Raw genomic sequence first — 26,484 nt, forward strand, 5'->3', positions numbered from 1 at the left:
GGACATCCATCTGCAACGGCGTCTCCTAGCCAAGCCAGACCTCACGCTACAGAAAGCCATTGAGGAGGCTGTGGCCTCAGAAGCTGCTGAACGCTCCGCCCAGGAGATCCGCAAGTCCAGCAGCCCGCGTCTTGCTAGGGAGCCAGTTCCGGTGCATCATGAAGAGGCCAGCAGTGATGAGGCATCCTCCAGTGAAGACGATGACGTGCACCAGACAAAGCGGGAGCGCAGGAAGTCCCAACAGAAGTCCAAGGGACAACCGGAATGTGCTGGCTGCGGAGGCAACCATTCCCGTGCCAAGTGTCGATTCAGAGACGCCATCTGTAGGAGGTGTTCCAGAAGGGGCCACATCGCTAAGGTCTGCCGATCGGCTCCGTCTGACACCCCCCCTTCATCGACTCGCAAGTTCAAGTCTTCACTCCAGTCTGCCAAGGAAAGTTGTTTCGCTCTCACCAACTGCCGCTGCCCGTCTGGAACCACGATTGGCCAAACCGACTCGCCTACGCGACGCAAGCTGAACGTCACGGTGCTCATTGAAGGAGCTCCATGTGACATGGAGATCGACACCGGGTCTGCCCTGTCCGTCGTGTCATGGAGCACCATCAAAAGACTGGTACCCAGAGTGTCCAAAAGGCTACTCGACTCTCACCGCGTACACCTGAGAGACTACCAGGGAAACGACATTCCCGTGGTAGGCGTTGGCCGGTTCCGGATCGCCTTCAAGGATTTTTCGGGCCTGCTCCGGTTGGTGGTGGTCGAAGGTCAGCGGCCAAGCCTCCTAGGGCTAGACTGGTTTGATGCCCTCGGCCTGGAAGTCACCGGCATCAACTGCATCTCTAACGCAGAGACTGAGGGTCTGGTCAAAGACTTTGCCGAGGTTTTTGACGGCACCTTGGGACAATATACTGGTACGCCCATCTCCTTTAGCCTTGATCCACAAGTCGCCCCCATCAAGCTAAAGCCACGCCGGGTTCCCTTTGCTCTCAAGGCTAAGGTGGACGAACAACTGGACAAACTGATCGCCCAAGGAGTTTTGGAGCCCGTTGACCACGCAAAGTGGGAAACCCCCATCGTCACGCCTGTCAAGCCAGATGGGTCGGTGAGAATCTGCGCTGACTACAAGTGCACGATCAACAAGGCACTTCAGCAGCACGCTTATCTGGTTCCTGTTGTCCAACACCTGCTGCATTCCCTGGGTGAGGGTAAGGTCTTCGCTAAGCTGGACCTTGTCCAAGCCTATCAACAACTGCCAGTCGATGATGCCACTGCTGAAGCCCAGACGATCGTCACCCACCGGGGGGCATTCCGTTGCCGCCGGTTGCAGTTCGGGGTGAGTGTGGCTCCTGGCATCTTCCAAAGCCTTATGGAGCGTCTCCTGCAAGGGCTTCCGGGCGTGGTACCATATTTTGATGACGTCTTGGTGTCTGCAGACTCACACCAGCAGCTGTTCGAGCGCCTCCATGCCGTGCTGACCAGGTTCCAGGAGGCCGGGCTCAAGGTAAAAAGGGAGAAGTGCCTGATTGCCGTTCCACAGGTAGAGTTCCTGGGCTATCTTATCGATGCCTCCGGCCTTCATCCAACCACATCCAAGATCCGCGCTATCCAGCAGGCCCCCACCCCAAAGAACAAAACGGAGTTGCAGGCATTCCTGGGGCTGCTGAACTTTTATAACATGTTCCTGCCCCACAAAGCCACAGTGGCTGAGCCTCTTCACCGACTCCTTAGCACTAAGACGCCTTGGGCCTGGGGTCATCGAGAGACGGCGGCCTTCAACGCGGTCAAGGCTCTCCTTTCTTCAGACAGTGTGCTGGTACAGTACAGTGAATCCAGGCCGCTGGTCCTTGCCTGCGACGCCTCACCTTTTGGCATCGGTGCTGTCCTTAGTCACCGTTTTCCAGATGGAAGAGAAGCACCGCTCGCCTACTTTTCCAGGACACTATCTCCGACGGAACGGAATTACAGCCAGCTCGACAAGGAGGCATTGGCACTTGTGGCTGGAGTGAAGAGGTTCCATGAATACCTCTATGGCAGGACTTTTGACCTCATCACTGACCACAAGCCACTCCTGGGCCTCCTCGCCGGTGATCGTCCAACTCCACCGGTCCTCTCACCACGCATGCTGCGATGGACTGTTTTCCTGGCTGCCTACCACTACCGGCTCGTCCATCGCCCGGGGAAATCGATGGGCCATGCCGACGCCCTCAGCCGTTGCCCTCTTCCAGCATTTGTGGAAGACCCGGCTCCAGCTTCATCGCTCCTTCTGATTGAGGATCTTCCGGCAGTGCCTGTATTGGCTGCCACTGTGGCCTCCGCGTCTGCCCAGGATCGCACCATCAGCCGGGTGCTCAACTGGGTGTGGAGGGGGTGGCCACAAGGGCCTTTTGCATCGGAGTTCCAGCCCTTCGCAACCAGACAACATGAACTCTCAGCTCATTGCGGCTGTCTGCTGTGGGGAGACCGCGTCGTGATTCCCCAGGGACTCCGTCAGCGCGTCCTGGAGGCTCTGCACATTGGCCACCCAGGAATTGTCAAAATGAAGGCGTTGGCTTGGTGTTACGTCTGGTGGCCTAATATGGACGATGCCATCACTGCCTGGGTGTCCGCCTGTCAAGCGTGCCAAGAGTCGAGGCCTGCACCACTGGCAGCTAAGGGACACACCTGGGAGACGCCAAAGACACCCTGGTCGAGGGTGCACATCGATCTGGCTGGCCCCTTTCACGGCCGGACCTTTATGGTAGTGGTGGACGCCTATTCCAAATGGCTGGAGGTCGCCCTGATGCCCTCCACCACTACCGAAGCTGTCATCCGGGTGCTGCGAGGCCTGTTTGCAACGCATGGGTGTCCTGATGTCCTTGTCTCTGACAACGGACCGCAGTTCACGTCAGGCACGTTTGAGCGGTATCTTTTGGGACTGGGCATCCGCCATGCCCTAACGGCACCTTTTCATCCATCCAGCAACGGGCAAGCGGAAAGAATGGTGCGCTCGACAAAAGAGGCACTGGCGCGCCTGGACCGGGGAGACTGGCATGAGCGGGTCGCCGAATACTTGTTCGTGCAACACATCACCCCTCATGCGGCCACAGGGAGGAGTCCTGCTGAACTGCTTATGGGCCGCCGCCTCAGGTCACCGCTCGACCGGCTACACCCAGACTTTGCCGTGGCTGAACCCCCAGGCTGTGCCAACGCACCACGGTCATTTGTCCCAGGAAACCAGGTCTTTGCCCGGAACTATGTGGGGGACATCCCTTGGGTGCCAGCCACAGTAGTGGGAGTCACTGGACCTCGCTCGTACCAGGTGGCACTCGAAGACGGACGTTTGTGGCGACGGCACATAGACCAGCTTAGGCGCAGGGTTGGCGACTTGGACACTACCGAGGTGCCCCCAACTGCGCTTGCGGCTCCAGAAGAGACACGTACAGATGGCGAGGCCCCACCTACACCTCCCTCGCAAACTGCCAGCGGGGAGCTGAACCAAGCCGTTTCAGAACAGACTCAGACCACTCCACTTGCGGAGGCTCCACCCACAGCAGCGGATCCAGGGGAGTTGGTTCCAACGCCACCTAGGGTCGCACCACAGCCGCAGCGAGAACTGTGTGGCCCTCCGGACTTGGCTACCAGTCCCCAGCGGTCTGGCAGAGTTTCCAAGCGCCCAACTTATTTAAAGGACTATGTTGTTGGACAGGTATCACTGTTGGTCTAAGTATGGGAAATGTAACCGATATGCTTTTGTGCCTAATTGAACCATTACGCGTAGTGCTGTATATAAGGAAACCATTACGATTGTAACTAACGCCTTATCTCGGTGGGGAGGGGTGTTATGTAGTGTAGTTTCACCCTGGGCCAACAGGGGGATACTGTATATAGTTTTCACTCAGGTCTGTAGATAGTTTTCACTCAGGTCCGCGGCAGTTATTTTAGGCGGGAACTCTGGGCTGTTGTGGTTACAATGTTGACAGCCGGCTGCCTATAAATACAGGCCGGCTGAGCTGTTCGCTGTCAGTTCTATTCCAGCTTACCTTAATAAAGAGCTACTTGAAGAAATCGCTGTGCCGGCTGCTATGTCAACCCACTACTTAACACTACGTATGATTTCTTGCTGGCTGGCTCGCTGAGAACAAACTACCACCGAAGGAGCATGGTGTGTCCTCCACCAAAGGTACTACCTCTCCTCTAACACCCCCCACACTAATAACACACACACAGGTACTGTCCAGGATTCACAATGGCACCCAAAATCCAAACATCAATGAAGACCCCCCCACACACACACCTTGAGCACTCCTGAGCTGAATCTCGCGATCATATCTCTACTTGTGGTTTACCATGTGCCACAAAACGGGCAAAGTCTTGCCAAACTGAAATTTCAGTCTGCCATCTTGATTCAAAATGGCACCCAACATACAAACAGCAATAAGGTCTGCTGCCCCACCCTGGGAACCCTCATGCCAAGTTTAGTATTATAAATGGAGAGTTCTCCAATTGTATAGAGGGTAAATGGGCAAACCATTTCCCAAAATATCAGTCAGGTCAACATATTCCTCCAGCATGACATAGAAAAAGTGTTGGGGGTAGGGTGGGAGGGAGAGTTGGACTCCCCAGAGTTGGAATTAATAGATGGCAAAAAAGCCAGTGTCTTGTCAATATATAATTCCAATTAAAAGCTGTAAAATCATGAGTCCCAGCTCTTGAGAGCAGGAAAGAAGGGGTTGGGAGCGATTCACTGATAAATGTATTTATGCACTGGCTCAATGGGAAAACTTTAGAAATTCATCGGAAATCACTCATTGTATCAATCATCTCCGTTCCAATGGCATTTAGGACCCAGGGAAGTGAGGTATAAGGGGAGGGGTGAGTGAGCCCACCATAATCCCCGAGATGTACAGACACATCTGCAGGGCCTTCCCAAGGAGTCATGGCCAGTGATATCCAACCACCTCAGTCACAATGCCTATCCATCCTATAGTGGGATGAAGCCAGACAAGACAGAGGGGTGTATTTGATTTGACTCAGGGACCAAGGAGCTGTAAATACTTTCCTTTGTACTGAGATGGGAGTAAGTGTGAAAGACTATATTTACGTGACAGGGGTATGCCTGGATCTCAGGTTCTCAGGCATTACCTCAATAGAATTAGAACAGAGAGAGGGGAAAAATCAAAAGAAGGGAGATTACCATATTCATTTTTTCAAATGGCAGAAAATTTAAATTTAAAAAACGCATGGAGACATAGATACCCAAATGAAAAAATAATACACTAATTATTCTGAGGCCAAGCAATAGGCAGGAAGAATAGCTGGAATTTGGATATCAAACAATTTAATTTGGAAAATCAAAAAGGTAGAAATACAACCTAAATCAATAACAGACCATAATTCAATTATGATGGAGTTAAGAAACAACAGAAAAATACAGTTGACCCTTAGGTTATGTTACCTTTGGGTAATGTAATACTTGGGTTGCAAACCTGGAAGTGTATACTTCCGGGTTTCACTGCGTGGTCATGCACAGAAGTGCTCAATCGAGCTGTGCGCATGCACAGAAGGGCATCTCCAGTTTCAAAGGTTTTTGGGATGTGGCCAGGCTCCAGCACAGATCCAATTCGTAACCGAAGATGGAGAATGAATGAAAAAATCTTAAACAATGAAAAGATAATGAACAAAGCACAAGAACTTCTGAAGGAATTTTTTCAAATAAACATGGCACAAGAAACATACATCAGAGTGATATGGGATGCAAGCAAACCTTTCATAAGAGGCTTTTATATACAACATGATGCGATACAAAAAAGAATTAGAGAGGAAAAATTCGATCAAATTAGAAAGGAAATAGAAGCAAATGAGAAAACATTAGCCAAAGACCCAAAGAATGAAAATGCAAGTAAAAAAAAAAAAAAGAAATTATTTCAAAATTATTTCTATTGTGTCCATTTCACCCTGAGTGCTTGGCCTCTCCTTCTCAATTCTGGCGGAGAGCCTGAGAGGCGGCCTTGCAGTTTAAGCAGAGGCTGCACGTGTTTCTTCAACCGGTGCTTCCGAAGAATGAGCCTCAGGAGCTGCAAAAAGCAGACTGTCTTGGGCTCCTTCGAGAGCGGTGGATGGAGGACTGCTTGAGCTTTCCTTCAGATTAGCCAAAGGAGCGGGGGATGCCACTGGTGCTGGTTCTAGGAGAGAGTTGCTGTGGGGATCCCCATAAAGGGGTACGGCACTTGGCTGCTTCCTTCCCGCAGGTCCTTCCTCCTCGGTGCTGCTGCTCCCCCTTTGCTCCTCCTGACTCTCCAGCAGCTGCAGAATTCTTGTCTGGAACAAGTAGAGGGGAGGGGGGATTATTTGCCACAAAAACGACTGCAGCCCCTGATGAAAGTACTGTGTAATGGTTGGTCTCTAACCAGGACTCAGGAGACCAGGGTTTGAATCCCTACTCAGCCACACAGGCACAGCTAAGTGACTTTCACTTTGTAGTACCTTAGATACAACCTGTTATTTCTAGAGAGCTGGGCTTCACCCTCTTTGCTGCTCCCATGATTAGTAATATGGGGCTAAATGCCACCCCAATCTCCAGGGGTCTAGGCACTTAGTCTGTGTTTCTTTGGAAATGAGGCACAGTGTAGACTGTGGTGTCATAATGATATCTATCTATCTATCATCTATCTATCTATCTATCTATCTATCTATCTATCTATCTATCATCTATCTATCTATCTATCATCTATCTATCTATCTCTATCTATCATCTATCTATCTATCCTTTATTGTGGTCCAAAGATCCACAAAACAATTTCTAAACTAGATACAGTTAAAACAACCAGACAGACAGATGGAAGAAACCAAGGCAGTCATTTGTTTTATCTAGGGCATAATGATCTTTGTTTCTTACAACCTCCGAAAGAAACTTTGCCACGGCCAGTGTAATATCATTTGACCTGTCATCCAAAAGGTATTTAATATGGGAGGATTCAGATTTTCCTGGAAAATTTGCCAGTAGGGGATTCATCAGTTGGTCCCTTGCGTGTTCATGCAACCGATGTCTGCAGAACATAAACAAAACCTATTCTGATAGAGGATGCCTCTCAGCCTGTCATTTAGAACTTCCAAGGGAAATATATTTAGTCTGGCTTTGGTAAATAAATGCCGATAGGTAGGTACAGACAAATTCCTAAGGTATGACGATATTTGATAGTCATACCCGCATTGGATTCCAGCTGCGACCAGGCTACAAATTACATAAGATCGGGATCGCAGGTCCCTATGTGAGATGTCCCAAAGCCTTTGCCTCAAGGATTCAAGGGCAGTGTCATAACCCAGATGATATAAGAGGGATGATGGTAGTGGAGCAACATACGTTAATTTCCCCACTTGTCCCTTTCAATCCTCCCTTTAAGAATGAAAGAAGACGCATGATCAGGGTTCAAGGGCATCTTCCAGGGAGGCAAAAAACAGTCAAGGGTGCAAAGCTGGGGGGAGGGGTGGCACTGGGAGAATCCTAAGGGTCAGAAAGAGTTTTCCAGGGAGCCACTTCTGGCCTCGGGTGATGACTTTTGCCACCCCTGGGCACTACCTTCTCCAGATTCTCCTTCTTAACGCGGAGATCAGCCAGCTCCTCTTCCAGGGCTGCCACCTTCTCATCCAACTTCTTCCCACTCAGCTTCTCCTCCTGGTATCTGCTTTTCATGTCGTCAGACGATTTCTGAAGTTCTGTGGAGGTGGGCCACAGAGCCAGTTACAATGCATGTCCTTGTTTCCATCCACTGCTGTAGCTAAGCCTAAGTACAGCGCCATCTGCACTACATGCTTTAAACACTCACAGCTTCCCACAAAACATTCTATGAACTGAGAACATTCTGTTAAGGGAGCTGAGAGGTGGTGGGAAACCCCAGTCTGCCATCACCCCCAACTACAATTCCCAGACTGTTAAACTATGCTGGAAATGGCTGCTTAAGCAGGGCTCTCCACTTCTATACAACTACAGTGGTACCTCAGGTTAAGTACTTACTTCGTTCTGGAGGTCCGTTCTTAACCTGAAACTGTTCTTAATCTAAGGTACCACTTTACCTAATGGGTCCTCCCGCTGTTGCTGCTGCTGCCACGCCACCGGAGCACAATTTCTGTCTCATCCTGAAACAAAATTCTTAACCCGAGGTACTATTTCTGGGTTAGTGGAGTCCGTAATCTGAAGCATGTGTAACCTGAAGCGTCTGTAACTCGAGGTACCACTGTATTGGCAGCTGGGGAAAAAATCACACTTCCCAGGATTCCTTGGGAGAAAGCCATGCCTGACTGCAGTGGCATGATAATGCTGTATAGTGTGGATGGGGCCTCCGTGTAACTTTAAAGACATATCACATGTTTCTTCTCACTCTTACACTGTTCTGCTCTTGCATGCAGGGCAAGGAAGGTGCAGAATCTGCACAAACCCATTTTCTATTATGTTACATTATGTTATTGTTTGTAAGCTGGAGATTCATTTCAACAAAAAGCAGCATAGAAATATAATCAATCAAGTTTGTAGAGATCAGAAGCTTGCCTTTTTTAAACAGATGGAATTAAAGTCAAGAGTCTTTTTGGAGATTGTGTGTCTGAGTTTTTAACAGCTACACTGCAGGAGGCCCTAAGGAGCAGGACCTCCAGAGATTGCTGGACTCCAACCCCATCATCCCTGGCTACGCTTGCTGGGGCTCATGAGAGGTGAAGGCCAGTAATACTTGGAGGGCCACAGGCTCCCTACCCGCAAGCTAAAAATTTCCTAGGATGATAAAACTACTCTGCATGTGCTTGGATAGTGCTCTTCTGCCTTTTCAGCACCTCCTCTCAGCTTCCATTACCTGCCAGCTGTGCACAGAGTCGGCTGACCTGGGCTTTCTGCCTCTCCAACTCTGTCAGGGCTTCATTCAGTTGGGAGTGGAGATCTATCTCCTGCTTCTGATGACGGGTCAACTCCAGCTGGAGCTGGGTGATCTGCGCCATGGCTTCCGCTAGCTTCTTGCTGATCCTGACCTGCAATGCAAAGGAGCAGAAGAGACAGGAGAACATATGGGGAAGGAGTGCCCACGGTTGGACTTCCGGGGTGGCGCCATCGGTAATGGCGGACTCTCACTGATCCGGAGGGACTGGCTCTACGCGAATCGGGTCTGTTCCGCTACGGCGAAGCGGGGACCCTTGAAAAAATCGCAGGCGGGTGAAGCCTGTGACCGTGGGACTCGGCAGGCACCTTTTGCGCCCCCCCAATCTGCAAAGGAGTCCAATTACGGGCTCTGGAGTGAAGCGGGGAAGTGGCGTGGCGCTGAGAGTCAACTGCTTCTTCCGTGGAGCAAAGCCGCACAGCCGTTACCGGAGAGCACTACCTTTTTCCTGTGACAATCTGGCTACAAAAACAACTACTCGTGAGTAGGTTAATTTGGGAAATAAAGGAGAACAAATAAAGGAAACAAATTTTGGAAATAAAGGAGAACAAAGACGTAATTTGATACCGAAGCAGGGAGGCATAAACAGGAAGTCTGCCTTCCGTTCTTTGTAAATAGAGCAAAGCAATGAACTTGTAAGCTAAAACCTTGAAAGACACTTGAAAAGAACTATAATTCTAACATCAAAACAAGCGATCTCCCCCCTTGGCTGCAGGAGAGGAGGGGGAAAGGTGTGAACTGTATTTCCCTGCAGAAAGAGAGAAAAGGAAGCTAAAATCCACCGCGGGCTGCCATTGGACAACAAGAATGCCGTACTGTGAAATGCACTGTTAGTGAATAGAGTACTTTTTGACAGCTAACTCTGTAAGTGAGATACAATGTTTCTGGCTGGCTTCTCCTGGTTCTAAAGTAACTGGAAAATAACTGAAATTGAAACTTGTCTATTTTGTGAATTGGGGGATTAAAAAAAAGTTTATTTATTTTAAGGCAACAACTTTTGACTGCTACTGTGTCCCCCTAGAGGAAGTTTGAAATTGTTACAATAACAACTGGGCCAGGGGAATTTTCCACTTCAAAACAAATTCTGGCTGTGGGACAGACCTTGGGCTTTAGCTAGAGTGTTATGGCAGATGGAAAAGAAAAGACAGATTTGCCTCAGGAAAAAACAACGAGGTCTGGTAGATCTTTTCGCCCAGACGCTGGGCTTCAGCGAAGAGCTTCAACATCTGGCCCCTCTGTATCATCAGGGGCTGCATTTGTACAACCTAAACCTAAAGAAATGACTCCCAAAGATGTTTTAGCTCAAACATTAGGCAAAATTAATGAATCTCTGGAAAAGCTAAGTAAACAAGTAGCTGAAGCATCAATCAAAATTGACCAAAATACTACAAGTATCAACAATTTGGGACAGAAGGTAAATACTAATACAGAAACTATTGAGAAACTGCTACAGGAATCTACTTTGACCTGAAAGACAGCTGAAGAAGCAAAGGAAATAGCAGTTTCAGGACTTCCGGGTTGACACCATCGTTTAATGGCGGATTCCCTCCGAGCTCCGGAGGGAATCGGCTCTGCAGAGCTGGGTCTTGCCGCGGCGGCGACGCAGGGACCCTTAAAATCACAGGCCCAGAAGCCTGTGAGCGTAGTGACTCAGCGGGCACCATTTACGCCCCCCAATCCATGAAGGAGCCCTTCTAAGGGCTTCGGAACGGGGACGGGGTGTGGCGCGGTGCTGAGAGTACTCCCTCATCTGCAGAGTGAAGCCGCAAGCCATTATCGGAGAGCGCCAACTTTTTCCTTGGGACATTCGGACTTTAAAACATCAACCCGTGAGTAATACGGAAATTGGAACTTTAAAGAAAAAATTATTGGAATCAGGAACGAGCGGGGAAGGGTTAAAAAGGAAGTCTGCCCCCCCTCTTTGTAAACAATATAAAGCAAAGGACCTGCTAGCTAAGGTCGAGAGAATTTCTTCTTTCTTTTTCGCAAAAGATTTTAATTTCACGATTTGATATTACAAGTTTTTACTGGAGGATTAAGAACTGTTTTAGAGAGCTGAAGTTCCACCCCCCCGGGCCCGGGATCGCCCCGTGAGAGAGCCTGTTGATGAAGTATTGAAGAGCTTGACAGCTGTCAAGTCAGCTGTCAAGACGGAAAAAGAGAACCCTGTATTTGTTGCTTCTGCCGGTTACACTGGTTACAATTTGTTGACAATGAGGAAGGGCTGTTACAAAATAACTGGATTTCTGGACTCATGCTGAAAAGAATATTAAGGAACTAAAATCCCCCTAGAGGGACTTAGTGACATTACAGAAATGGCTGGAGGAGAGAAAATCCAGGCTGAATTAGACAGAGCATTTGTTCTCTTGGGAAAGTTACAAGGCCAATTTGATGTTATGGCTACAAATGTTTCAACTCTGGACTTAACAGTAAATAACATTCTTGGATTGGATAAGGATTGGAAACAAGGAGCTTATTTAACTGGACGAATAGAGAAATCCGAGAATCTTGATAATATGGAGAAGGAGACATATGTTGCCCTTGAAGAAAAGGAAGGAGGAGCTGGCGTGCAGATGTTAAAAGAGAGTTCTACTTTGAGGCCAAGCATGATGGCAATAAAGGAAAATAAAAATCTGATGTGGAAAGCCCGGCCTGAATTGCGAGATCGAGAAATGGAGAGATCTTCTTATGTGGAGATCAGAAGACCTAAGGATTACAAATGTGATTAAGGTGGAGGTTAGAGCTTTGGGGATTTTTGAACTGGAAAGGAGCAAGAAACAAGAAATGGAACACCCCATAGGCTCTACTTTTAAGTATGGAGGCCTAGCTGGAAAAAATATGGACACTGTTGGGCTGGAGTTTCTCCAAGATTTGGTGTTTAATATCAAGGTCCATCAAAAAGACCGACAGAGAGGAACTGAGAGACTATCAAGAGCCTCGGACGTGAGATCTCCAGGCTGATAGTAGATTAAGACTGATGGACATTGTTGGGGGCTGAAACCAGGAAAGGGGGGGTGGAGTTTGGGAATCCAAAGGGTTCATAACTATAATGTATTTCATTTTTCTTTTTATTTTTTTGTTTGTTATTGTTATGTAAATTGGGAAATTCGTGGAAGGGAATTTTGGTCGACCTTAGAAAAAATGTTTTAAGAATAAGAACTGATGTATAAGTTTGATGCTTAAGTTTGGACAAGGTAAAATTGGATCTTCTTCTTTTTCTTCCTATTTTCTTAAATGAACCAAACTAAATGAAAATAAGGTTATCAAAAACAAATTGAAGGAAGGGCTGAGAAACACTGTAAAATTAATGAATGTTAGAATGATGATGGTTTAGAAGCTAAGTGGTTTACAACAGTAATGTTTAAGTTAAAAGAAAAGAAAGGTTAAAAAACTAAATGAAATTAAGGGAGAGGACTTGCTGAATAAAAAATTTGAAATTGGAATACAGAAAGGGGAGGTAGGAGGAGGTCAGCGAAGTTAGGTATAAGAAAATAAGGGATCGAAATTATACTTGTTTTTTTGTCTGTGTTTTTTTTGTTTTCTTTATATAATTTCTAAAACCTCAATAAATATCTATTTAAAAAAAAGGAAATAGCAGTTTCTGCAGAAAAGAAGATACCACCGATACATAAGCAACTTGAAGGCCACAGGTCGATATTGTCTATGGCTGAATTGAAGGAGAAACAAACAAATTTGAGGATCAGGGCCGTACCTGAACTTGAGAAAGACTGACTTTCTTATGCAGGAATTTGCAGACTTTTGGAACCCAGATTTGGAGAAGGAAGATTTCAAGATAGTGAGTGCTTTCAGGCTGGGAAGAGGAGGGAAGAAGAACAGGGTGAGAGACTGTTTGATCACCCTCCGAACAAAAGAGGAGAGAGACAAAATCTTGAGTCTGCACTTCCAGAAGACTTTGGAAATACACCAGTCAAAAGTGGAGATATTTAAAGACATTCTGAAATATCTTTTGGACCTTAGGTCCAATTATGGAGATTTGGTTGCCCTGTTGAGAAGCAACAGAATCATCTTTAGGTGGGAATTTCCCCAAGGCCTATTTTTTAGCTTCAAAGGAAGAAAGGTAAATATAAGATCAGTGGACGACAAAGAAAGATTTTTGAAAGACCACGGAGAAGACCTGCAGAAAGAATCTGGAGAAGAGTTAAGAGCACTAGAAAGAGGAATATTAGACATAGCAAAATTACCTTTTGGATTAAAAGACTGCCAGAGAAGGTGATACCACCGATAGAGCAGGAACAGGCACTTGGTGCAGTTGGAGGAAAAGTAAAGTAACTACATCATGGCTATGCAACTATTAAGCTGGAATTGTAATGGTCTCAACTCCCCCCAGAAAAGGAAAAGTGTGTTTCATTTATTAAAAAAGGAACAATTGGACTTGATTTTTCTACAGGAAACACATGTGATAAGGCTACATAGAAAAGTATTGATTAATAAAAGACTGGGCCAGGAATTTATCTCATTGGATAAAGTTAAAAAAAGAGGAGTAGTGATTTATGCAAAGGAGAGACTATCACCGAAATTTATCTTTAAGGATGACCAAGGAAGATTTGTGGCAATTGAAATTCAAATACAAGGAGAGAAATTCTTAATAGTAGGAGTTTACGCACCAAATGAGGGGAAATCTGAATTCTTTAAAAAGTTGCATGAGACCTTGATGGACTATTTGGATTATAATGTGATTTTGATGGGAGATATGAATGGAGTAGTATCTACACATATGGACAAGGCACAAAGACAGGTAGTCACTAAGGATGGCAGACTACCAAAAACCTTTTTTGAGATGACAGACAACTTGGACTTAGCTGATATCTGGAGAACAAAGAATCCCTTGGCTAGAGAGGGAACCTTCTTCTCTGAAGCCAAAATGACAGGGACAAGAATTGACCAAATATGGGTCACTAGAGGAATGGCACCAAAGACAAGAAAAGTGGAAATTTGCCCAAAAACCTGCTCCGACCATAATGCTGTGAAGATGGAGATGAAACTAACACCAACTGGCTCCTTCAGATGGAGGATGAATGACACCTTATTTAGAGATGAAGAAGTGACTAAGAAGGCCCAAAAAACCTTGAGAGACTATTTCGAGACAAATATGAACACTAATGTTGAAAAAAGAGTAATCTGGGATGCAAGCAAAGCTGTTATGAGAGGGTTCTTGATACAACAGAATGCAATAAAGAAGAGAATTCAAAATGAGAAGAAGGATAAAATATTGGAGAAAATAAAGGAAAGTGAAAAGAAATTGAGAGCAAAACCAAAGTCGCAAGAGATCTTGAGAGAAATAAAGTTATATCAAGTACAATACATGAAAATGATGAATCAGGAGATAGAATGGAAAATTAAACAAATGAGACAAAAGACCTTTGAGTCGGCTAATAAATGTGGGAAATTGTTGGCTTGGCAAATAAAAAAGACAAAAACTAAATGCTATTATAAATTTAGAAGTGGAAGGAAAGAACATACAGAACCCAGTTGAGATTAGAAGCTGTTTGCAGAGGTATTTTAAACAACTATATACACAAAGGCCACAGAAAGAAATTGATGTAGACCGATTTTTGAAAATAAATGGATTACAAAAAATCTCTCAAGAAAATAAATTAATGCTGAACTATAAAATAACTGAACAGGAGGTAGAAGGTGCCATTCAGAATATGCAATTAGGTAAATCTCCAGGACCGGATGGACTGACTTCTAGATACTACAGATCTTTAAGAGAATGGTTAGTACAACCTTTAAAGGAAGTCTGTAATGAAATAATGGATGGGAAAAGGGCACCAGAGTCGTGGAAAGAAGCATATATTACACTTATACCAAAAACAGAGACTGAAAAGACGCAGCTTAAGAACTACCGCCCCATATCACTGCTTAATGTGGATTATAAAATCTTTGCAGACATTCTGGCTAAAAGACTAAAAAAAGTGTTAATGGAAGAGATTCATAAAGATCAAGCAGGCTTTCTCCCGGGTAGACACTTGTCTGATAATATGAGAAACATAATCAATATTTTAGAAAAATTACAAGTGAATATTAATACCAAGGCAGTTTTGATATTTGTGGACACGGAGAAAGCTTTTGACAACATTTCTTGGAGTTTTATGAAGAAGAATCTACAGGGGATGGGGGTAGGTCAAGGCTTTGGAAATGGTATAAGTGCAATTTATTCAGAACAAAAGGCTAAATTAATTGTGAATAACGTGGTGACAGAGGAATTTAAGATAGAAAAAGGGACATGACAAGGTTGCCCAATCTCCCCACTGCTTTTTATATCAGTCCTGGAGGTCCTGTTGAATATGATTAGAAGGGACCAATTGGTTAAAGGTATACAAGTCGGAGCCAAACAGTACAAATTGAGAGCATTTGCAGATGACTTAGTATTGACGTTATAGGAGCCAGAATCTAGTACTAAAAGAGTTTTGGAACTGATTCAAGAATTTGGTCAGGTTGCAGGATTTAAACTAAATAAGTTAAAAACAAAGGTCTTAGAGAAAAATTTAACAGAGATTGAGAGAGAGAGGTTTCAGAATGAGACAGGTTTAACAGTGGTTAAGAAAGTGAAATACCTGGGGATTATCATGACAGCTAAAAATGGGAATTTATTTAAAGACAATTATGAAAAATGCTGGACTGAAGTGAAAAAAGATCTAGAAATCTGGTCAAATTTGAAGCTTTCACTGCTAGGCCGTATTGCTGCGATAAAAATGAATGTATGGCCTAGAATGTTATTTCTGTTTCAAACATTGCAAATTTTGGATAAAATGGATTGCTTCAAGAAGTGGCAGAGAGATATTTCTAGATTTGTCTGGCAGGGCAAGAAGCCTAGAATAAAATTTAAAATACTAACGGATGCAAATGAAAGAGGTGGATTTGCCCTGCCAGACCTTAAACTTTATTATGAATCAGCAGCTTTTTGCTGGCTGAAAGAATGGCTGCTTCTTGAAAACACAGACATTTTGTATTTAGAAGGCTTTAATAATGTATTTGGATGGCATGCATATTTATGGTATGATAAGGTCAAAGCACATAAAGCATTTAAAAATCATATTGTCAGGAAAGCATTGTTTAATGTCTGGATAAGATACAAGGACCTACTTGAAAATAAAACCCCAAGGTGGTTGTCACCGATGGAAGCGAAGGCGCAGAAAAAGCTCAATATGGAGGCCAAATGGCCAAAATATTGGGAAATTTGGGAACAAGAGGGAGACAGATTGAAATTGCAGAGTTTTGAAAAACTAAAAAATAAAGTGCGAGATTGGCTTCATTATTATCAGATAATGGAGGCATACAATTTGGACAAGAAAATTGGCTTCCAGGTGGAAAAATCAAAATTGGAAACAGAACTGTTAGAACCCAAAACCAAGATTTTGTCAAAGATGTGTAACTTGCTGTTGAAATGGAATACTCAGGATGAAACGGTGAAATCTGCTATGATTAAATGGGCACAAGATGTTGGACATAACATAATGATGGCTGACTGGGAACAGTTATGGACCACAGGTATGAAGTTTACGGCATGTAATGCCTTAAGAGAGAATATTATGAAAATGATATACAGGTGGTACATGACACGAGTCAAGCTTGCAAAAATCTATCATTTGCCCAATAATAAATTTTGGAAATGTAAAGAAATTGAAGGTACATTCTTTCACCTTTGGTGGACATGCCCAAGGATTAAGGCTTTCTGGGAGATGATCTATAATGAAATGAAAAAGGTATTTAAATATACCTTTCTGAAGAAACCAGAGGCCTTTCTCCTGGGCATGGTTTGCCAATTGGTGCCAAAGAAGGATAGAACTTTCTTTATGTATGCTACAACAGCAGCAAGAATACTTATTGCAAAGCACTGGAAGACACAAGATCTACCCACCAGGGAAGAATGGCAGATGAAGCCATAGGCGCCGACTCCATGGGGCTTGAGGGGGCCCGAGCCCCCTCAATAATTCGTTTGGGGGGGCTCAGCCCCCCAATAATCTCGAGCGCCCCTCCAGCAGAGCGCCGCCGCCGCGCTGGCTCTGCCTGTCGACGCTTGGCGCGTCCGCGGCTTTTATAGGGCACTGGCGCGGCGGGGGGCGCCGGGCCGGGGGAGGGGGGTGGCCGGCCTGTCTCCTTGGCAACCCCATTGAGCAGTGCCAGCTCCCCCGGGAGGGCCATCTCCCCGCGCCGCCGATCGCCAACACCGCCAACGCTGTGGCTGCCCGAGCCCGAGCCGAAGCCCAAGCCCAAGCCAGCCAGCCAGTCAGGAAGGAAGGAAGGAAGGAGAAATGGGGAGGGAGACGAGGGAGGAAAATTGCGCGCAGGGTGAAGAAAGGGGAAGGGCGAACGAGACGAGCTTCCAACCCAAAAAAGGGCTGGAAGACTGGGAGGATGAAGGATCGGGAAAGAAAGCGACGCCTTCCCCGCCCGCGACGTCGCCGCTTGTCATTGGCAGCGCAGCGGGCACCCAGAGGGGCTGGGCACCGGCGCAGGGCCGCTCCGCAGCCACGGAGGACAGCTGCGCGGCTAGCAAGGTACGCCGCGTAGAGCGCGGCCCTTGTGTGGCCCGGTGGCCAGGCAAGCTCGGGCGGGGACCCCCATGCGAATCTAAGACGGGAGAAGAGGGCAGAGCAAAGGGGGTCCCTTCCCCAACCTCCAGCTCTGAGACTTCCCTGCGCCCCAGAAAAGCGAAAGGATTTTCTCTCTCTTTTTTTTATAAATATTTTATTAAGTTTTCAAATACAAAGTTAGAAACATACACTGAAGAAAAAAGTAAAAGAACAAGAAAAAGAAAAGAAGAAAAAGAAGAAAAGAAAACCAACCATTCAACACATTTTTTATATAACTAACTGGACTTCCTCGCATCTCCCTTACCCTGCATTCTTTATAATAAAGATATCAGCAAATTATTACCTTGTTTCGTACCTTATTTTGTACTTTTCAAATACTATACCTCTAAATTTAACATACTTTTCATCAGTTACTTATATCTTAAATTAAACATAGTATTACCTTAGATTTTTACCTTTTCTTACTTAAAATATAATTTCCTGTTTCCCAAATCTAATTGCTGAAGCTATAGTTTCCGAATCGTGTAAATTTTTAACATTCATACAACTTATATTGTTTTTGTAAATAGTCCTTAAATTTTTTCCAGTCCTCTTCCGTTGTTTCTTCTCCCAAATCTCGGATTCTGCCAGTCATTTCAGCCAGTTCCATGTAGTCCATCATTTGCGTCTGCCACTCTTCCAGTGTGGGCAAATCTTGTGTCTTCCAATATTTTGCGATAAGTATTCTTGCTGCTGTAGTTGCATACATAAAGAAAGTTCTATCCTTCTTTAACACTTTCTGGCCAACAATGCCCAAGAGGAAGGCCTCTGGTTTCTTGGGAAAGGTATACTTAAATACCTTTTTTAACTCATTATAGATCATTTCCCAGAAGGCCTTCACTTTTGGACAAGTCCACCAGAGGTGAAAGAATGTCCCTTCAGCCTCCTTACATTTCCAACATTTATTATCAGACAGGTGATATATTTTTGCAAGCTTGACTGGGGTCATGTACCACCTATAAATCATTTTCATAATATTTTCCTTCAAGGCATTACATGCCGTGAATTTCATTCCGGTGGTCCATAACCTTTCCCAGTCCTCAAACATGATGTTATACCCAATATCCTGAGCCCATTTTATCATGGCTGATTTGACTGTCTCATCTTGAGTGATTTTCTCTTCAACCTGCCCTCCATCCTCTTGCGGAAAACTCTTTTCCTGCCCAGCCCGTATCTCGTTTTTGCTTTTTAATTCCACACACGCACCCTTCGGACTTCGTGGCAATCGGGCGCGCGGGTGCGTTTCCTAAGAGAGTGAGGACCCCCGCCTCCTCCCCACCTGCTCCCTCACCAGCCAGCCAGCCAGCCAGCCAGCCGCGCACCCTAGCCGGAGAGCCCCAGCCGTCCCCGTCGCGCAATCGGCTGGATCTCCCTTCAGCAGGCGTGCTCACAACTCGGCCCAGGGACCCCCAGCAGCGGATCTCCGGCCCGGCTGAAGAATCCGGCAACAAGCCCCCTCCTCCCCAATCGCTCCGCCGAAATACGCTCCAAAACCCGCCAGATAGGCCGCCGGCCGCCAAGTCTCGTGGCGCCCTGAGCGAGGGTCTCTCCCCAACACCGCCACCTCGAACTGCGTTCTCCCGGCTACCCGAGCGAACCAGCGGCAGGACCCCGGTATGGGCCCCCCCCCCAATATTTTTTATAAGTCAGCGCCCCTGGATGAAGCTACATGGAACTGGCGGAAATGGCTGGCAGAATCCGAGACCAGGGAGAAGAGTCGGTGGAAGAAGATTGGAAGAAATTTAAAGACTATTTACAGAAATACTGCAAAATTAATGAATGATAGAATTATGTCAGAATGAAGTTAAGTGGTTTTAGCAGCAATGTTACAAAGGAGTATGTAAAAATGGTTTGTTAACAGGTGAGAACCCAAAGTTACAATATATTAAGTTAAAGGGTTAGGATAAAAACAAAGAGGGAAAGGATTTGCTGAACTAACTAACTAACTAACTAACTGAACTGGAATACAAAAAAGGGAGGTGTGAGGAGGTCAGGGAAACAAGTAAATGAAAGACAAGATATGGAAAGATTGGTCTGTTTTTAAGTGTTTTTATTTTTCTGTATTCTGTATTTTTTCTTTTCTTTTTTTCCCACTTTTTCTTATTTTTGTAACCTTTTTTGAAACTTTAATAAATATCATAAAAAAGGAGTGCCCACAAGACCTTTCCTGGGAGGATGCAAGAGTTGTGCTTTTGGAGGCTCCCAAATGCTAAGAATGAGTCTCCCAGGAAACACCCAGAAGAACTGGCAAGGCTATGAGGAGCAGGGGGAGGCAGAAGCCTTGGGCTTTTTAGTTAGTTCAGCAAAAAGCATGCACGACAAAGGTGCATAAAATGGAGAGCAGAAAAGGTTTCCCCAGAAAATTCAGGACAGACAAAATAAAGGATATCTTCACACAGCAGAGCTCTCTCCCACAAGATAAAATGAAGGCCAAACAGTTAGATGGCTTTAGCAGCGGATTAGACAAAACAATGGGGCAGGAAAAGCTATACACAGCCAACAGCCACAAGGGCTAGGGTCTCCCTCCACTGTTGTAGACAGCATGCTGTTCCTGGGAATTGCAAGTGATCCAGTGGCGGCCTGTGCTAGAGGGAAAAGCGGCGACAAGGATAGGAGAGTTAACACCACCAGAAGCAAGAACAGCAAGAGGGGAGAAAGTTTTATCAAAAGAGGCAATGGCATTCTGGGTTAAGAGCACTCTGCTTATTCTGTGGTCCAAGCGCTGATTATATCACTGAAAATCCCAGCGGCCTCAGGGTAAGATGCATGGAAGATCCCTTAATGGCAGGGTTTGCACGCTGATGCCCAAGCAAGAACAGGCCACAGCAAACCTGGACTTGCATGCTCTCCCCTTACATCTCCTCCTCTCATGCAGCCAGGAACCCTGACACTTATGCCCAGCCATGGTTTGCTGTGTTGCCTGGGACAACGAGCTGCAGCTAACATCAACAATGGGTAATATCAAACACACCAACTTCAAATGTTTGTTTCAATAAGCTAACTTCAGAAACTAATTCACTTTTCACTCTGGTGATGCGCAGCAGTATAGAGAAGCTAGAGCCAAATTGAAAAAGGGCATTAGGAACGCCAAAGCTATGTACTGCCGGAGGATCGAAAAACATTTTGAGAGCTCCGACCCTCGTCGAGTATGGCAAGGCTTGAGACAAATTACAGGGCAAAATACTAAAAACGAATTGGCTAGCAGCAGTGCGCACCTGGCTGATCAACTGAATCAATTTTTTAGCCGCTTTGAGGAGGGAACTGGAACTACCGTCACTACAGCATTGACCACCAGCACATTATCAGAAACTACTACTGATAGACAACCACTTTTATTACAGACCTGTGACGTACAACGTGCCTTTCGGAGCATTAACATCAGGAAGGCAGCTGGACCGGATGGAATCATGGGACGGGCTATTAGGGACTGTGCTGCAGAATTAGCCGGCGTATTTACGGACATTTTCAACCTATCCCTGTTGCAGGGTTATGTCCCTACCTGCCTGAAGACATTGATTATAGTGCCAGTCCCCAAGCAGCCAGTGGTGGTATCTCTCAATGATTATAGACCAATAGCCTTAACATCTGTTGTTATGAAATGTTTTGAGAGATTGGTGCTAGATTATATTAAGGCTAGTCTTCCATCCACTTTAGACCCGTTCCAGTTTGCATACAGAAGAAACAGATCTACTGATGATGCTATTTCCATCGCCGTCCATACTGTATTGAGTCATCTAGAACGACAGGGAACCTACGCAAGGCTGTTGTTTGTGGACTACAGTTCTGCCTTCAATACAATTCTGCCAGACAGGTTATTTCTTAAAATGACCAACTTGGGTATACATCAGAAGATCTGTCTGTGGGTAAGGAATTTCCTGACTGATAGGCCGCAGACAGTGAGAATGGGACCTTACTATTCTTCTACTCTAGTATTAAGCACAGGAGCCCCTCAGGGATGCGTGCTAAGTCCCTTTCTCTATTCTCTGTACACATTTGATTGCACCCCACTGTATAAGTCCAACACAATCATCAAATTTGCGGATGATACAACAGTGGTGGGGCTCATCAGTGAGAACAATGAGACTGCTTATAGGAAAGAAGTACAGGGGTTAATTCAATGGTGTAAAGAAAATAATCTTATGCTTAACACCAAAAAAACCAAAGAACTCATAATTGACTTTAGGAGAAAGAAAAGTGTATTGTTACCATTGCACATAAATGGCGAGGAAGTGGAGAGGGTTGGTAGTTTTAAATACCTGGGCATTTATATCTCGGAGGACCTCTCATGGACTGCAAATGTTAATATGGTTGTGAGGAAGGTGCAGGGGAGGTTGTATTTCCTGAGAATGCTCAGGGGACTGAATCTATCCCAGCACCTACTCCTGTCCTATTATCATAGTACCATCGAGAGTGTCCTAACCTATAGTATATTATCGTGGTATGGGAGCAGCTCTGAAACGGATAAAAAAGCTTTACAGCGAACAATTAAAATTGCCCAGAACGTTATTGGGCTCCGACTACCAACCCTGGATGAGATCTTCACGTCTCGCATCTTGAAGAAGTCACATAATATTCTGAGAGATCCCACCCACCCTGCTCACAACTTCTTTGAACTATTGCCTTCGGGCAGAAGATATAGGACAATGAAAACACGAACCACACGCCTTCTGAATAGTTTCTATCCAAGAGCTCTGATTGCACTAAATAATGATCTCAGGGCCAGTTGCAAGGTTTAGTAAGTAGGGAGTGGAAGGAATGAGATAGGTTTTAGGTTATGTTATGTTTTTAATAGGTCATGCTATATTCTGGATTATGTTATGTTTTATAGATTACGTCTAAATAGGATGAGAGTTCGGAGATACGTGCAAATGTATATGTGAACCCGGTCTTTGGGTGGGTGTTTGATTTTCGTTGTTGTGTATACTGTGTATATACGGACAATGACAATAAATTTATCTAAATCTAAATCTAAATCTAAATAATTCTACTTAACATTAATGGCTGTTCTCAGTCCAGACAACAGAGGAAGCAGCAGTTACCTAGAAGTGGAAACTCTCACGCCCTTCTTCTTGGCTGCATAGGAGGAAGTGAGGGGGATATTCACTGTCCTTGCTCACATCATGCCAACCTGAGGTGCTTATCAAAGGATTACCTGAAGCTTATGAATCTTTTACCTGTATGTGCATGTATACCTAGCTAATCGTTTGTTCTATTTTGTTGCTGCTGCTGCTCAGAAACGTAACTTCTTTCTGGCCTGCAGGCAAAGGGGAATAGCGACCTGCACTAGCGATTGTGAACTCAAGGACGGGATCTTGGAGCAGATCATTAAGCAAACAGTCTGTGAGCACCTAGAAAGGAATGCTGTGATGCCAATAGTCAGCATGGATTTCTGAAAAATAAGTCATGTCAGACTAACCTGATCTCGTTTTTTGACAGAATTACAAGCCTGGTAGATGAAGGGAACGCAGTGGATGTAGCCTACCTTGATTTCAGCAAGGCATTTGACAAGGTGCCCCATGATATTCTTGTAAAGAAGCTGGTAAAATGTGGTCTTGACTATGCTACCACTCAGTGGATTTGTAACTGGCTGACTGACCGAACCCAAAGGGTGCTCATCAATAGTTCCTCTTCATCCTGGAGAAGAGTGACTAGTGGGGTGCCACAGGGTTCTGTCTTGGGCCCGGTCTTATTCAACATCTTTATCAACGACTTGGATGATGGACTCAAGGGCATCCTGATCAAATTTGCAGATGACACCAAATTGGGAGGGGTGGCTAACACTCCAGAGGACAGGATCACACTTCAAAACGACCTTGACAGATTAGAGAACTGGGCCAAAACAAACAAGATGAATTTTAACAGGGAGAAATGTAAAGTATTGCACTTGGGCAAAAAAAATGAGAGGCACAAATACAAGATGGGTGACACTTGGCTTGAGAGCAGTACATGTGAAAAGGATCTAGGAGTCTTGGTTGACCACAAACTTGACATGAGCCAACAGTGTGACGCGGCAGCTAAAAAAGCCAATGCAATTCTGGGCTGCATCAATAGGAGTATAGCATCTAGATCAAGGGAAGTAATAGTGCCACTGTATTCTGCTCTGGTCAGACCTCACCTGGAGTACTGTGTCCAGTTCTGGGCACCACAGTTCATGAAGGACACTGACAAACTGGAGCGTGTCCAGAGGAGGGCAACCAAAATGGTCAAAGGCCTGGAAACGATGCCTTATGAGGAATGGCTAAGGGAGCTGGGCATGTTTAGCCTGGAGAAGAGGAGGTTAAGGGGTGATATGATAGCCATGTTCAAATATATAAAAGGATGTCACATAGAGGAGGGAGAAAGGTTGTTTTCTGCTGCTCCAGAGAAGCGGACACGGAGCAATGGATCCAAACTACAAGAAAGAAGATTCCACCTAAACATTAGGAAGAACTTCCTGACAGTAAGAGCTGTTCGACAGTGGAATTTGCTGCCAAGGAGTGTGGTGGAGTCTCCTACTTTGGAGGCCTTTAAGCAGAGGCTTGACAACCATATGTCAGGAGTGCTCTGATGGTGTTTCCTGCTTGGTAGGGGGTTGGACTCGATGGCCCATGTGGTCTCTTCCAACTCTACGATTCTATGATTCTATGATCCTGGGATGGCACTTGCCCTCCCCACAGCCTCAGTCACTTGGCCTTCCTGTTGTGGCTGCCACACTGCCAGGGCTTACCTTCTCCTGTTCAGCATGTAGGACCCTTGCCTGGGTGTGCTTCATGGTCCTCTGCAGTGAGATGTTGCTCTGCTCAAATATCAGGTTGCCCTGCTCCACATAGCTGGGGGAAGAATTGTTTTTTACACATGTGAATGTTTGCATGATTTGATACTTTCCATCCTCTCATGTGAAAAATAATAATAAATCAAGGCTGTATCATATGTAGATCTCACTTTTGAAAAGCCACCCTAGGAGAGCTTCTATCCTTTATATCAGAATCATAATAGGTCTTATTTTATGTTCCATCTTTCCTCCAAGGAGCTCAAATACTGGTATATAGTTTTCCTCCCTTTTTTATCTTCACAAGCCTGTGAGGTAGCTTAGGCTGAGAGAGTGTGACTGGCCCAAGGTCACCTTCAAGGCAGAGTGGGGATTGGAACCCTGGTCTCCCAGATCTTACTCTGACAGACCCTCTTAACTTCTACCCCACACTGGCTATATTCCTGTATTCCTCTATTTGTCCATCCAGCCCAGTACTGTCCACTCTGACTGGCAAAAGTCTTGGGGTGCCTGGGGATTGAGCCAGGCCACCTGAGCTTTAGGCTTCAGCCACAAATACCAGCTGTTTCTCACAGAGCATTAAAAGTGAGCAAGAGTCTCCCTCACCGTTGGTTGCGGTCAATCAGTTCACCAATCTTCTTGTTCTGCTCCTCAATGCGGCTGCTCTTCTCAACGATCTCCTGCTTCAACCTCTCATTTTCCTGTGGCACAAAGAGCAAAACGGAATGTGTCAGAGGCAGTCCTGGCCTCTACAACTCTCACAATCTCCAGCCACAATGTCTTCCCCAACCTCTCTCGGGGACCCAGATTTGAGGAGAGAAATCATTGTGGTCTTCCGCCATGGTCATGGACAGAACATGGGCAGTTTGGAGCTGCTCCCCTTTAGCAAGCCTCTTAGGTAAACTTTATTTAGTAAGCAAATTGTGAGACAGCTGTACTGCATGAAGCCATGGAAGCAAGATACATGGTAAAAGCAAAATACAACACAGAAATCCAAGCTCTGAGAATGAATAAAATCAGTTTCACAAACTCTGATACAATAAGCCCATCTATTCTACTCAACTTTAAAAAACAACACCATTTCAGCAGGTATAAAACTTGATCTGCATAACTGACATCTCAGGATGGAAAGCCCTCCAAAGCAAGCATGCTTTCAAGAGGCATCTGAACAGCGTCACACTAGGCCCTGGTCTGATTTGGGCTGGAAACTGTCTGGAGCTGCAATACTAAAAGCCCAATTGCTAGTGGAGCCTTAGAGGAACTGGAACAGAGGAAGCTCCCTTAGCTCAAGCCAGATAGTTGTGTGTATCCAGCTCAGTGCAGCCTACAACAGGGGCAAAGAACCTCTGCCAGTCCAAAGGCTGCCTTGCCTCTGGATCAGCTGTCCAGGTGTGGGCGGGGCTAGGGACAAAAGTGGGTGGAGCAACAGATGTGGCTATAATACAGGAGACTAGAAGTCTCTACACTGATTGCTCCACATCCAGGCTAGCAATAAAGACACTTCCAGCTGGCCAAAAGAACTCAAGGAAGGTGCAGAGCAGGAACAGGGAAGGACAGGGCAGCATCTGTGCCCAAGGCTCCCCACTGACTGGCAGCGTCTCCTCCAGGGTTTCAGGCACAGGGTCTCTCTCAGCCCTGCCAGGAGACACCACTGGGGCTGTACCCAGGACCTTTTGCCTGCGAATCACATGCTCTGCCGCTTAGCTGTGACCCTTCACCTGAAGGTAAAAGCAAGGTTCTAGCCTTCATGCTCTCAAGTAGACAGGCTCTTTACCTGCAGGATACGCTGGATGTTACTCATGATCATAGAGGTTTCCATGGTAACAGAAGAGACGCCTGGCAGCAAACCGGGGCCAGAGTTTTGCTTCCGTAGTTCCTCCAGCTGCAAGGGATGTGGGGAGAGAAAGGAGATGCAGCTTGAAGCATCAGCACACGGGAGAGAAGAAGCCAGATCAGGCCTGGGCCCTTTGAGCTGCTCACTTGTTTGCCAAGGAGAGAAACTGCCGGGAGCACAGGAACCTGGCTCAGTATCAGACCACTGGGTCCATCTAGCTCAGTGCTGTCAACACTGGCGGGCAGCATCTCCCTGGGTTTTCAGACTGGGGAGTCACCCAGTCCTTTCTGGAGACGTCAGGGAGCTAACATGGAACCTTCTGCATGCAAAAAGGTGCTCCACCACCTAGCTGAAGCAACTTCCCTCGTCCCAAACCTCCCCCCCCCATCAGAGATTAAAAAGACAATTCAC

At 45.9% G+C, this 26,484-nt stretch overlaps 1 protein-coding gene across 1 annotated transcript in view; it reads right to left on the reverse strand.

Annotated features, from left to right (window-relative positions):
• Positions 1-26,484, reverse strand: part of LOC308578661 (FK506-binding protein 15-like) — a gene marked incomplete at its 3' end in the record, with an annotated part of 88,128 nt that overhangs the window by 37,057 nt on the left and 24,587 nt on the right. The window contains exons 14-18 of the mRNA XM_081179140.1: positions 26,014-26,121; positions 24,846-24,940; positions 24,198-24,300; positions 8,817-8,988; positions 7,553-7,689 (exon numbers count right to left, since the gene is read on the reverse strand). Of these exons, the coding sequence (XP_081035266.1) occupies positions 7,553-7,689; positions 8,817-8,988; positions 24,198-24,300; positions 24,846-24,940; positions 26,014-26,121 (615 nt within the window). The remainder of the gene's footprint in view (positions 1-7,552; positions 7,690-8,816; positions 8,989-24,197; positions 24,301-24,845; positions 24,941-26,013; positions 26,122-26,484) is intronic.

The sequence above is a fragment of the Podarcis bocagei genome (assembly GCF_964188305.1).
Source record: "Podarcis bocagei genome assembly, chromosome: Z".
NCBI lineage: Eukaryota > Metazoa > Chordata > Lepidosauria > Squamata > Lacertidae > Podarcis > Podarcis bocagei.